Source organism: Mesoplodon bidens (genome assembly GCF_964165515.1).
Source record: "Mesoplodon bidens genome assembly, chromosome: 10".
Lineage (NCBI taxonomy): Eukaryota > Metazoa > Chordata > Mammalia > Artiodactyla > Ziphiidae > Mesoplodon > Mesoplodon bidens.
Genome location: NC_138172.1, coordinates 42,178,735 through 42,193,416, shown reverse-complemented (window position 1 = coordinate 42,193,416; position 14,682 = coordinate 42,178,735). Strand labels below are relative to the sequence as shown.

Here is a 14,682-nt window from a genome sequence, read left to right as displayed (position 1 = left end):
TAAAAACATGATCTAAACAATTGCTAGCTTTTACTTTTCTCAGGAAGTATCTTCATTGCTGAGAAAACCTTGCATTTTTACTTTTCAGGGAGATATTTTAGAAACTGAAATTTGCGGTTAAGTCTTACAGCTAAGGGCCAATTACTTTTCCAGAATAGATGAGTTGTTTCTATTTCTAGAAACAAGGGAGAATGGTGAGTATTGCAAGTTTAGTTTTATTTGTCACATTAAATGGCCAACATCTCTTTGTGTCATCCTCAACCGCTGTTTCCTTCACCAAGCTACACTGACTTTATCCACATTTTTCTGTTTTCATCTGAAGGTGCCCCTGAAGGCATATATAAAATATTCATTTACTGCATCTATGGGAGGTGACTTTTTGGAATGGGTTCTTGATGAGTCTGTACATTTATTAGTGAATATTTTATAAACTATTGTTGTGATTGGAAAACAAAGAGCAACTTTGAATACTGTATTCTAAAGCTGTGGAAAAGCTCTTTATTTGGTATATTTTTCTTGTGCATATCACTATCCGTTTCCCGTTTCAGGGACTAGAAGCAAGATGATTCTGAAACTAGAGTTATAAAGACGTAATGCGGACACAGCCTCCCTCTCAACAGCTTTATGTTCGATGCTAATTGTTATAGGGATGGTCTAGGTCTTAGCACTTTGTTTGAACAAGATGAATCTCTTCAAGTGGAGATGCTGCTTCAGAGACAGTCCTGAGGCATAGCCTAACTCTGTGGTTCTCCAAGTGTGGTCCCTGGACCAGCACAGTCAGCATCACCTGGGAACTCATTAGAAAGGCAAATCCTCAGGTCCTTCCCAGACCTACTAAATCAGAATCTCTGGGGAGGGGCTCAGAAATCTGTGTTTTAGCAAACCCACCAGGTGGTTCTGAAGCATGCTAAAGTTTGAGAACTGCTGGCTTAATTTTTTGGTGTTCACGCCTCGACCATTGTTTTATCTTCTGCTGTGTATGAGCTCTGGCACGGCACAGCTGGCTCCAAGTAGTGCCACCATAGGAAGAGTGAGGACAGTGATTTGTCACCACTCAAGGGAGTCGCGTGGGGGAGAAGTGTGATTAGAAAGGTAAAGAATCCACTTTCTTCCCCTCCCACAGTCTGAGAAATACTTGTTCCGGGACAAAGGGTTTGTATATTGTGATGGGAAGGGTGTTGACTTAGCACTAGTGAGACCTGGGTGCAAATCCCAGCTCTTCTGCTTAGCTTCAGACACACAGCCAAGTTTGCCTGACCGCTTTAGCTTTTGTTTCCCCATCTGCAAAACGAAGACTCAGTAAAACTGCATATAATGCAATAAGTGGAGTTAAACTGCTTAAAGCGTGGGGTCACATTATTGCAGGATTAAGGAAATGACCCCCGCCAACCTCCAACACCCGCCAGCCTGGAATTCTCAGCTGGTTGTGCTGCTCCCGCCCGTCTCTGTCGTGGCTGTGGTCTGGCGCCACCTAGTGGTGGTTGGCTGCTCTAGCTTATTTGTCAATGAGGGTGGTTCTGGGTCCTGCACTTGATTGGAACTTTCAGGACAGTGGCCGTGATTCCAGGAATTTCCAGGTTCATTGGTTTCCATTTCATTGGCTAGATCTGGAGTGATTCAGACGGGAGGATACCTTCTCTCTGCCTCCCTGCTTCTCAAGATGAGTTTGCTTGCTGTTTTCTGCCTGGCCTCACTGTCACTCCATGTGTCTGTGGTAGAAGATGGGGGTCAGTCACCAGTCACGTTATAGCCACATGGGTGCCATCGCAGGGAATTTTTACAGAATTGTCAAGACAAAGAGATACAACGTAGGTAAATTGCCCAGTACATAGAAAGTGCTTTAAAAAATGAAAATGCCCTTCTCCGTTCCCTGGTAGGAAGAGAGAAACTGGAATCTACGTGGAGGTGAGCACTCAGCAAGCATTAAATAGTGCGGGCGGGCTCATAGCACAATGGAACAAGCACTCACGTCAGCGTCAGACAACCTGGCTTCCAACCTGCCCACTTACTGCCTGGGCTAGCCTCTCTGAGCCTTGGAATTTATGAAATGGAGATGATAACTTTTAACCTATAAGTATGGTGTTTTTATGAAGAGAAGAGGAAACCCAGAGAGCTGGGAGCAACCCTGGGTGTCATTTCCAGTGATTCCCAAGAGTAAGCAGTTCCTGCATCTTTGCACTGCTCTGTGATGTTGACACGTGACAGGTTCTATTTCTGCCTAATTCTTAGGTGAACCCTTTCTACGCTGGCTGAATCCTAGAGTAGGTGACACGGAGTGGTTTGTGAAACATCTCTGTGAAAGGCATGTGGCAGGTGTGGACAGAAAGGGGGCTAATGATGCAGTGATATGTGTGGCAGTGTTTTCAGACACCTTTAAAACTTTTTTTAGTATATGAAAGTTATAAATATAGTACTTGAAACATAGAAGGCAATCAACAGATGTTAATTTTTTTCTCTCACTCTGACAAAATGCAAACTAAATATGGGTGTGGGAGCCAGTTTCTAAACGCAGGGGGTCTTTTAAAACTTTAGTGAAAACTGGAGTTTGAGTCCTTCAGAGCAGAGGAAGGCCCCACCTTCTCAGGACTGTGGCGGAGTCCTAAATATTTTTTCTTTCTTTGGTAATCAAGGAAATGCAGATGCAACCTCAGAGCCCTCCCCTGGCCTCTGGGGTCTGGACATGGGACTCCTCAGCTCTGGGGCCTGGCAGCAAAAGGATTTGTCTAGGGAGTTCCCTGGAGGTCCAGTGGTTAGGTCTTGGCGCTTTCACTGCCGAGGGCCTGGGTTCGATGCCTGGTGGGGAACTAAGATCCCACAAGCCGTGTGGCCAAAAAAAAAAAAAAGAGGATTTGCCTAGCCAGTGGACACTTTTTAAAATGATGATCAAAGTGATACCTGTTCATTATTAAAAGTTTGGGGATGTGTAGGAGAGTATAAAGAAGCAAACAACTAGCTAACATCCCCCCACCCCACATCCTACAGATACCTACCATGTATGTCTCCTCAGAGGCACTGTCATTCTTGGACAGATTTCCTTTCCAGTCTTTTTTTCTTTGAATTTCTTCTTTACGTAATTGAATCTTACTTTTTTTTTTTTTAACTTTTCACATTATTACGTAAGAGTTTTCTTTTAAAAATTAAGAAGAAAGTATTGTTTCTCAGATTATGGATACATAATTCCAGAAAAATTTAATCTAGAAATGTATGAAGCAGAAGGTGAAATTTCTCTCATACCATCTTCCAGTGTACTAAATACTAGAAAAAAATTTTAAATATTGAAAAGTATAAAGTGGTAAGTGAAATTTCCCTTTAATACAACCTGTCAGTGCTATATAGTATTAGGTAAGTTTTAAAAAGAAAATTATAAAATAGGAAGTGAAATTTCCCTGTAACACCATCAGCCAGTGCTCACCACTATTAGTTTTAATATGCAGCCTTCCAGTTTTTTTTTCATATCAGTGGTGTGTGTGTATGGGTATAGGTTACTGAAATGGAACTGTACTATAAATATAGTTATCTAGCTTGCTTTTTCACTTAATAATGTAATTTGAGTATCCTTCTATAGTATAAGCATTTTCGAATACCAATGAAACACTTATTTGACTGGTATTTTAAATGGCTACATATTACATTTAAATGTGTTCTGTTTTATGTGGTCATTTCTCTAAGGCTGCCAATTTGGATCTAAGTAAACATTCACATTTCCGATTCTTTCCCTAAGCTAAGTCCCAGACAGCCCAATTGAGTCAGAGATAAACATTTTAAAGTTTCCTCTCCAGGGTGAGTTAATCATTTTACACTCTCCTCTGTAGCTTACAGAAATATGCACTGACCGCCATCACAAATGAATATGACTGTTTAAAAAAATCTTTGTTGTTATCATAAGTGGGAAAAGCTCTCGTTTACTTTGTGTTTCTTACAGTGCTGGAGGGTTCGACACTTTTGTACGTGTGATGATTTGCCTCTATGATTTTTGGAACAGAGATGATCTACCCTCTATTAAATCAAAAAGCTAATTCCTGCTTAGATTCTTTAGAACTTCCCTGCCCCTGTTCCAGGAGCCAGAGCGGGGCGTTCTCCACGCCTTGCCTCAGAAGCCTCACCTCTCTCTAGCAAGTCCTGTGCGTTTCCAGGCGGCCTCCTCGCTCCCTCTAGTGGCCTCCTCAGTAGCTGCAGCCTCGCTTCCCTTCCTCTCATCAGAACCAGGTCATCCCAGTGGGACGTCCCAGAAGGGAGCAGTAGAGCAACGGCGCTCCACGGACTTGCAGCCAGACGGTGGGGGGATTGTTTTCCTCTTAGGGTAGGCTGTTTGTGTCCTTGTCGCCTTGGCTGCCAGGGAGGGACTGCAAGCAGGACATAAGCTCTCACCCCGAGCCTGGCGGGGGCACAAGGTAGAAAGGATACTCTAGTTAGTTTTCATTTTCCTTTCTAAAACTCTTGAGTCCTGCGGAATCTTTTTATAGAGGGGAAATTTGTAAGTCAGTAAAGTAATTAAGTTTAACTTCCATGGCTGTCAGAGGGTTCTGTTAGTGAACCCTGAAATCACTGAGCTGTAGGTCTTGTTACCCTAGTTTAGTTGGGAAATGCTTGTGAAGGTTCTAGAATGAGAACTTCCTAGAATAACTTTGAGGTGAGGACAGGAGGGAAACTTTGCAGAATTAAAGACTTCTAACGTATGCCCCATTGCCAATCACACTCTCTCACTCCATTAAAGTTTGTTTCAGGCAATAAAACTAATATACATAATCATTGCAGAAAAAAACTAATAACATCACCATTTCCTTTACTCAGAGATAATGACTGTGTATGAGCATATAAATGTGTATGTATATCCATGTCTGTGTACACACACACGCACCCACACACACACACAGATGTTTTTAACCCCATTTTGCAGTATTTTAAATATTTCTCCGCTATATATTTTTGGAAAACAATCTTTCTTTTTTTTTCTCTTCACTCTCCTCTTCCTGTCGGAAACACATTCTTTAATATGGCTTCGTAATAGTACATAATTTATCTGATAAGAATTAGATATTTGGTTGACACTCATTTTTTAAAAAATTTATTTAATTATTTTATTTTTGGCTGCGTTGGGTCTTTGTTGCTGCACACGGGCTTTCTCTAGTTGCAGCGAGTGGGGGCTACTCTTCCTCGCAGTGCACGGGCTTCTCATTGTGGTGGCTTCTCTTGTTCTGGAGCATGGGCTCTAGGCACGCAGGCTTCAATAGTTGTGGCACGTGGGCTCAGTAGTTGTGGCTTGTGGGCTCTAGAGCGCAGGCTCAGTAGCTGTGCTGCACGGGCTTAGTTGCTCCACGGCATGTGGGAATCTTCCTGGACCAGGGCTCAAACCCGTGTCCCCTGCATTGGCAGGCAGATTCTTAACCACTGTGCCACCAGGGAAGCCCGACACTCATTTTTTTGTAAGCTGTTATAAATGATGCTGAGATGAAGATCCTTTAAACAATTTGATTATTTCCTTGGGATAAATTCGTGCAGTAGAATTTTTGGGTCACAATAATCCAAACTTTCTAAATTCTATTGAAATTTAATATTAAATTTGCCTTAAAAAGCTTGTTTCAGTCTCTGCTTTTCCTTGCAGAGTGGAGAGTGTCAGTCTGCCAATGTCATTACTAACACTGTCATTCATTTTAGCCTTTGCTAATTGGATAGACAAAGCTTGGTATACTATTTTAGTTTGCAGTTATAAAAAAATATGAGAAAAGTTAAGGATTCTTTTATATTCATTGGTCATTCATACTACTTTTGTCATTTTCCCCCCATTCTTTGCCCAGTTTTAAAATATTGGGCTGTTAATTGAGTAATTTGCATATTGGGGTTAAGTTCTGTTTGTCATATAGTACAGGTGCTTTGTCTAGCATGTCGTTTGCCTTTTGGTTTATAGTGTTTCATCTAAAGAAGCTGTGTGTGTGCAGTTTAAAAACTACAAGAAAAAAAAAGCTACAAGAAAGTACCACAGGAAATAAGCCTTATTTACGTACCACCCAGAATGCACAAACATTTATATGTTGTCATTTTGGCTTATTTTTAATAAAGGAAGACGAATATTACAGATAAATTGGAATCATGTTGGTTCCCGCTCCCGTCCCATTTCCCCCTTCCCCAGGGCAGGTACTATTATGAATTGAGTGTATGGATCCTTCCGATCCCAGCTTTTATACTATTACCACATATACAAGTATCAATAGACAATATATAGGACTAGTTTTTGTGTGTATGTAACTGACATATACACTCTCTCTCATAATATTGCATCGTTGAACAGTTTTCCTCATTTGCATATGAGGATTTTCAGTTCAATTCATAATGATACATACAGACCTAGTTCATTCATTTTGATTGCTGTTTAGTATCACATCCATTGAATATAACTCTAAATTCTTCCTCAATGTATTTGCCAATTTTTCCATATTGGTGAACACTGAAGATGCTCTGGGTTTCTCAGTTTTCATTTCAGCCCTGCAGTGAACATCCATACATGCACCTCCTTCTGCACAATGGGGGATCTTCTCAAGGGGTGTCCCTAGCAGTGTGTTGTGGGTAATGTCAATTTTCAGGTCAACTGGCTCTTGCCAATTCTTCCCAAAGTGGTCAAGCCAATCGACATTCCCACCAGCAGTGTGAAAGGGTGCCTCTTTTGTCTCACAACTTCGCCAAGACAGGGAATTGTCAGACTTGGTGATTTTTGCCCATCTAGGGATGAGTTATCTTCTCATTGTGGTTTTAATTTGCATGCGCTGATTGGTGGTGGGATTGAACATCTTTTTCAATGGTTGTTGCCTAGAGTTTAACAGGTTTTGTAATAGGGAAGAACCTTTGTATTCTATTACAAGTTAATCCTTAAAGGCATGTTGCCTTTAAGCTTAAAGTATACATAATGGCCCATCTCTGGGAACCCTGTCTCCCAGGTAATGCTCATTAAGCTAAAATACCTTTGTTTAGCTCACAGGAAACATCCTGACCAGGCCCACCCGTGAATGGCTGCATCCCCCCCGGAGCTGACTGGAACCAGGAAATGTTCGGCTTTACTCCCTCCCCTTTAGTATAAAAGAGCCTGAGTTCTAACTCAGGCATGATGGTTCTTTGGAATAGAAGTTTACTGTCTTCTTGGTCTACTGGCTTTCCCAATAAAGTCGCTATTCCTTGTCCCAGCGACTCATCTCTCCATTTATTGGCCTGTCGTGGGGCAAGCAGTATGAGCTTGGATTCAATAGCAGTTTTCTCTTCTCTACACCTTCCTTTGATCTTTTTCCCCACTGGGTTGCTTGTCTTTTTCTTAGGATTATTAATATTCTTTGTATGTTTTAGATACTAATGCTATGTTGTATGTTGTAGCCATCTTCTGATCCCCGACTTGCCTTTCCTTTTATTCCATTTATTGCCCTTCCCTTGGTTAGACTGTTACCAAGAGCTCTTAGTCTGAGGCTGAGTTGAAATTACAGTTACGTCCTCAGGGAATGTAGCACATGCTCAAAGCATTAAAACGTTCTAGAGGAACCCATCAGAGGGTTGGGGAGACATTGAGATAACAGTAAGTCTGGCAGCAACAAACAAACACCCTGCAAAGGGTCTGATGAGGTCAGGAGAAGGTCAGGGCCTTCCTGTTAAGCTTAGTATAGAGGTAGGCAAGTGGGTGGTCAGTGCATGGAAATCCTTACCGTGCTAAAGTCAAAGACAGTTGCCTGTATTTTTTTGTAATAGCTTTTGTTTTTCGCACTGAGGTCTTTAGTCCATCTGGAGTTTTTTGCTTTTGTAGTTTCATTTGTTTCTTTTTGTGGCTTTTCCCCTACATTGATGCTTTCAAAGTCCTCTCTGAGCTCCGATGAGTCTTCATCAGCAACCTCTCCCTCGTTACCTTGTGCTCTTTGCCTGCTCTGGGGTGTCACAGGCAAGGACACCCATTGTGTATGGAGGGGACTTCTCTGTGTCTCAAGCACCATTAATGTTTTCGACATCGGTGATTTTGGTTTCAGGTGACTTTAGGCCTAAGGAGCTTGATTCCACTAGTGTTTAGAATTCATTCAGTTTTTGAAACTTCCACGGAGTCTGTTGGGTGTGATTTGTGTGTGGCCCTGGAGGTATTCTCAGATCTGGGGTTGCTGCTGAATACAGATCTAGGGTCTCCCACAAAGATGCTTCCGTTTACCTCGAACAGGTGGCGTATTGTGTTTTTTCATAAGGGATCCAAGGAATTGATACAGTGTGCTATTCTTGTCAGTGTCCTAGCTCTGTGGAAACTAAAGGTACATCTAAGGAGTCGAGGTGCTTTGAATTTTTCCCACTCCCACCCACCCCATTGAGATCAAGGAAAAATCATCATCTTTTCAACAGTGTGTTTTTTCTGTCATTTAGATGAAAAAAGATGTGAAAGTAAGGAAGATAAGAGCTGACCAATTTATAGGAATTTCCTGATAGGTTGTCACCAGCATCCCCTGGAGAACATGTCAAAGGTGATGATGCCCAATGTCTGTGGGAAACGGCAGCGTCACAGGAGACTGTTGCCTGGTATCCCCACATGTGGATGCCTCTGCCATCTTGTCACCCAGTGTCTTGCTGGCTTCTTTCTCAGCGGAGAGGAGGTGCGAGAAGTGGGTGTAGGATGATTCCCAAGTCAGGCTGCCGGGCAGCAACCACCAGGGGACCCTGTCTTCTGGCCTGAGTCTACCTGTTACCAAGAACCACAACAGCTTTCAGGAACCAGAAACTGTTATCGATAATTGGCATATTTTGCATGATTATTTCTGCTTTAAAAGATTTTGCCTTTCTTTTCTGTTTTTTCACTGCATATTAACATTTTCTTTTTACCCTTCCTTTGTGTTTTTTCCTTAGGCCGGAAGCTGAGAGGAAAAGCCTTTTATTTTGTCAACGGCAAAGTGTTTTGTGAGGAAGACTTCCTGGTGAGTTTGTCACCCAAGCTTCCCCTCCTTTCAGTCCTGCCCTGAGTCAGGCGGGGAGCGTGCAGAGAAGCTGGGCTAAGCAGAAGAAGGTGGTTTCTCTCTGTGGTCCGTAGTGCCATCTGGAAGCTGCACTGCTGGGGAAAGGGGTCCTGACTTTCCTTCTGCAGAAGCATGGGGTGGCCCACGTTCCCAGGCAAATGACAAACTGCAGAGCTTTGTGCTTTTCAGGGACTCTGGGGTCGCTCAGCCTGTCCTCTTGTGCTTTGCCCATTTCTGCCTTCTCCACCCAGCTCTTAACTCTCACTCTGGGACCTGGGCCCCCTTACTTCTCATCCTGCCTGCCTCTCCCACGCCCTGAAAGTCTGTCCATGTGCCAGTGACTCCCACGTCTGAACTCCGGCCATGTAGGCGCCTCTGAGGCCAGCTGTTCACAATCTCCCCGCCCATCAGACAGTCCCCAGGGTTGTCCCCAGCCCATCCGCCAGCCCCTCCCACTGTACTTGAGAGTCACCTGAGGCAAAAAAGTCCCCTTGCCTGGGACCTTACCTCTGAGAACAGCGTCCTAGCTTCCTCCTCTACCCCTCCGCTTTCCTGTCTCTCCTAGAGTGTGGCCAAGCATTGGGCCTAGTGCCACCACGTCCTCCCCAGGCCTGTGTGGCTCATGACGTCAGCATGGCTCCGCCGCCCCCTCACTGCTGTGCTGTGTCACTGCCCAGGCCCGGGATCCAGGGTTCAGAGCATGCGCAGGAGCTCTCTGCGGTCTGGGCAGCCTCCCATCTCACTCACTCTGAGGCTTGCGGTTCTCTGCACGCCATGGCCCCATCCTGCGTGCCTTAGCTTGCACTGGGCCCCCTGCTTGGAACGTCTTCACCCTGCGTTTGCCCAGATCACCCGACGGCCTTCACGTTCCCCCGCCTCGCGGTGGATCTCCCCTCCTGTGTGCTGCTGCCCTGGGTTTGCCAGTGGTCAGAGCACCGCGTGTCTGTTTACAAGTCTTTCCCTGACTTGACCGTAACTTCCTAGGGAGGGAGGAACGTGCTGCTTCACCTTTACACCTTCAGACCCTAACACAGTGCCAGGCATGGAGCGCTCCCTGGTCAGTGGGACCACCAACGTGAGACCCAGAGCTGGCTCGGGGCCAGCTTCTCCGTAGATGTGTGGGTTGACTCATTATGACTCGTGTTTGCCGGCAACAGCCAAGCAAACCCAAGGAAATTGCTTCCTGCGTGCCCTCAGGAATCACTTCCTCCACATGTTCACTTCAGTCTCCGGCGCTGTGTGTTTGATAGTCAGATGGTGGCACACCAGAGTTGACTGTCTCCCAGTTTCACATCTGATGGGCCAAGTGCCTGTCCTGCTCCTGGAGTCTCATGGGCTCTTGGTGGGCCAGGTGCCCACCCCTGGGCAAAGTCTTGGGTGCTGGATGACTGCGAGGCTCTGATTGGCCAGGTCTGAGCCAGTGCCTTGCCTTGGAACCCATCATGGGGTCAGCCCCACGGGAATCGCAGGACCACAGGATGGGGAATGGGGCTGGATCCCAAAAGAAAATAAAGAACTGTTACCCCTAGAATCAGGAGGAAGTGCTGGGCAGCAAAACCCCACACTATGTGGTGTAGAGTCGCAGAAAATTTCCCTTTTCTTTTCCACCTTCCTTTCTGTTACATTTCCCTTATTAAGCTGTGTTTGCAATATTTAAGCTTCTGGTATCTTCCAGTGTGTAGTATCTAGTCTGTTTTCTGAGGTGAGTTCCTCGTTTCTTTCAAGAGTAGAGCTGTGTGTGTGTGTGTGTGTGTGTGTGTGTATGTGTTTTGGTAAGGTAAGGTAAGTAATATTTATCCAGTTTCTTTGAAGCTAATTGTAAAAGGCATTGGCTTTTTAACCAGACCCAGAGTTGAATTTGAATCCCGTCCTTACCCCTTACAGGCTGTGTGACCATGAGAAGGTCACTTAACCTTTCGGAGCTTCCCTTTGCTTCCATTTGAGAAACGGTGTACTATATACCTTGCAGAATTGTTTTGAAAATTAGAGTGATGGTCTCAAACTTGAGTGTGCATCAGAATCCCCTGAAGGGCTTGTGAAAACTCAGGATGGCTAGGCCCCACCCCCTGAATTTCCAGTTTAGTAGGTCTGGGGTGGAGCTGAAGAATTTGCGCATCTGACAAGTTCCCAGGTGATGCCAGGGAACTCCGTTTTGAGAACCACCACCCGATGAGAGACTGACGATGAGAGACTGACGCCTCTCTCTGCGCAGCCTCTTATGCAGAGCCTGGCATGTCATGGGTGCCTGGGTGCAGCTGTTGAAGGCGAGTGGTATTAACATTTGTAATGGCTTTTGTGGCAGAGGATATTCCGTGATTCATCACACTGTTGTCCACGGGGACATGACAGATCCTGTGTAGAGTGACACATCTTTCTGAGAAATTCCTTGTGTTCCTCATGACTGGCAGGGAAGTAGCAAGATTCCTCTGTCCCGCCTGGGTTTAACTTTCTTTTCTCTTTCCACTGCAGTACTCTGGTTTCCAGCAGTCTGCTGACAGGTGTTTTCTTTGTGGACATCTGATCATGGACATGGTGAGTAGGGTCAGCCGAACAAGATAATAGCATGGTAGGAGGGGGAGGCATTCAGAGAAAAAAGAAATTACTAATTGAGAACAGTGTTTCCTACCTTGATTTGTGGCTACATCTGGTTTTATTAAAAGAAGACCCCATGCTTGCTTGCTTGCTGTAGTAGCACCCGCATTTGGCTTTTACTGGAATTAGCATCCTTCGCCATCCAGTCCACACGATGTCATTTCTGCTGGCACTGTCTCCTTCGGGCTGTTCATGTCACATTGGCGTCCCTCTGATCTTCCGTGATCCTTGTGGCGTCCCAGGTGAGATGCCAAACGGAGCTGCAGAAATCTCAGCTACTTTGGAATTGGGTGCAGAACGTCAGATAACACAGTTGTTTTTCCCCCGTGTTCTTCTCGGCTTGATCATTTCCTAAGATGAGGTCTGGGGGCCCGTTGTTAGTTCTGCGACAGCAAAACGGGGAGCAGGTTTTATCCATTCCATTCCTCGCTCAGCCATGGCTCTCTGAGCTTGTCCTGGGCCTCAGTGGCTTTATCTTTTGAGTGGGGACAGTTCCTCCTTCCTGGCCTCCTTTTAGGATAAGGTCGTGAGGTTAATGAATACAGAGTTCTTATTTTCTCAGGGATCAAATTGCTCACCATTGGAGAACAGCCCTATCAAATTTCTTTAATATATTGGTCAGAGAAAATCATTATATAACATTCTATTAGTTGAAAGAGTTAAATCCCTCTCTAAGCTGAGCCATTAATTCCATTATAGAAAAGGGAATTGCTAGTCATTGTTTTTGTTTGTTTGTTTGTTTACCTTTTTTATTGAGAAACAACTCAGAGGGCGCGCATCTTAAGTGTACAGCTGAATGAATTTTTATATATGTATATGCCTATGTGTAAACACCACACAGATCAAGGTATAGAACATTTCCAACATCCAGAAAGACCCTCTCCCACAAAGATACCCACTATTCTGACCTCTATTGCCCCAGGCTGGTGCTGGAACTTCATACAGTTGGATTCATATAGTATAGATTCCTTTGGGTCAGCCTTTTCTCGCTTAGGAAAATGTTTTTGAGATTCATCCATGTTGTTGTCTGTGTTGGTAGTTCATTTATTCTCATTGCTAAGTAGAATTCCATTGTATGGATATAGCACCCTTTATTTATCCATTCTCCTGCAGATGGGGACTTGGGTGTTTTCCAGTTTTTGGCAATTTATGAATAAGTTGCTGTGAACGCTCTTATGCATGTCTTTGGAGGACATAAACACTCATTTCTTCTGGTTTTATGCTGACAGGTATAAAACAGTGAACCAAAGCTGTCCCTGTTTGTGAACAGACGCTGTTGCCGTCCAGGCTCTGACACCGCACAGCACAGCTTGGCCCTGTGAGCAGTGCCCTGATAAGCGGCTAAGGCCTCCCTAGGAATGTGGCCCTCCACGCATTCCGCCAGGGGAGGCAGGCGCAAGCCACACACCCTCACCCCTACCTTCCCCAAGTGCCTGCCCAACTCCACAGGGCTCCATTTCTTTAGCAGATTTTGTCCTTGATTTTAGAGCCCTTCTGACAAACCCACCATATATGAGGCCAACAGTGTCCAAATTTATGAACATGACCATACACTGTTCTTATCTGTGGGTATCCTAAGCCTTCTTTGGGCCTCAAGTTATCTCATTTATCTATTACTACATGACAAGACACCCCAAAACTTAGTGGTTTAAAACAACAGTGATTTATTATTTATCACGATTCCATGGGTCAGGAATTAGGTCAAGGCTCTGCAGGCCGATTCTTCTGCTCCATGTGGCATTAGCTGGGGTCACTTACTCAGCTGTGTTCAGCTGATGACACAAGATGATCTCTCACCCTCCAGGCCGCTCTCCCCGTGGCTACTAATCTTACTCAGCAGTCTAGCCTGGACTTCCTTTCAGCAAGAGAGAAGAAGTAGCAGCTGCCAATTTTCTTACATCCTTGACTTTAAAATCTCAGAACATCATTTCTTCCTCATTCTGTTGATCAAAGAAAGTCACAGGGCCAATCCCAATTCAAGGGAAGCGGGGAACTGAATTTTGGAGACCATCTCTACCTCATGGGATAACATGAAGTCGCACTCCTCTCAGACTTGAAAACTTTCAGCGAATGACTGGTAGTGACACTTATTTTTTAAAATAGAACGCTTAATTGCCACCAAGAATTATAATAATACAGAGAAAGGTTCCTTCAGTTACCATTCTTGGTTCTCCAGCAGAATTCAGTTGTGCAACTCTTGGTGTAAATTGTCTGTCTCTGCTCCATCTTTGTTAGTAGAGGGGAATACTCTGGGCTTGGAGTTTGGGCCTTTTCCCACATGAAAAAAATTATTACACCTAGTCAGAATGCAGCAAAATGGTATCTTTATCCTACCATACTTCTGGCACAGTGTGGGTTAAATTAAGGGTCTCTTTCTGCCAAGACAGCATTAGTCCGGGGGCCAAGTGCATTCCAAGGTCCAGATTGCCAAGGGGACTCTGAAGCCCAGCCAGTTGTTCTTCCTACTTTGGCAGCTTGGGAAGCCTGGAAGATTAGTGAAATTCCAGAGGGGATGAGGAAGCTTGAAAGCTGAGCTTTCAGAGGAGGGCTGGGCTAGCACAACGTCCTCCCGGTGCCCCCCAGCTGCAGTGTGTGAGGTGTGGCATGGCCAGAACACAGCATGGCTTTCCCACAGGACTCACGATGCTCTGCCAAGGTTCTCGTTGGTTCCAAGTCCCCTTCCTTCTGCCTGTCGGAAGGCATTCTGTGTGGCCCCACTCAGGGATGCTCGTGACCATTCTGTATATTCCTTGCCTACGGTGTTTTGGTGCAGGCTTGCTGGTGTTGATTCCATAGTTCTGTTGTTTGTGCTAAGTTTCATGGCGCAGGTAGTCGCAGAAATGAATCTGCTACTGAGTCATCAGCGATGCTTTCAACTGCAGATTACAGAAAGCCCCGAGTCAACTCAAACCCATGGTTCTCAAACTTTAGCATGCATCAGAATCACTTTATTAAAACACCCATTGCTGGAATAGGGCCCAAGAATGTGCACTGTAAACAAGTTCCCAAGGGTTGCTGATGCTGCAGGTGCAGGGACCATACTTTGAGAACCACTGACTTAATAGGAAAAAGTGTTTTATCTCACCTAAGAGGTTTGGAGGGAGGCAGTTCCATGGTGAGTTAATTTGGTGAC

The 14,682-nt window shown here is 44.8% G+C and overlaps 1 protein-coding gene across 1 annotated transcript in view; it reads left to right on the top strand.

Moving 5' to 3' along the window:
• LIMD1 (LIM domain containing 1) overlaps positions 1 to 14,682 on the top strand; it is an 80,212-nt gene that overhangs the window by 62,085 nt on the left and 3,445 nt on the right. Inside the window, exons 4-5 of the mRNA XM_081245119.1 lie at positions 8,851 to 8,918; positions 11,427 to 11,489. Of these exons, the coding sequence (XP_081101245.1) occupies positions 8,851 to 8,918; positions 11,427 to 11,489 (131 nt within the window). The remainder of the gene's footprint in view (positions 1 to 8,850; positions 8,919 to 11,426; positions 11,490 to 14,682) is intronic.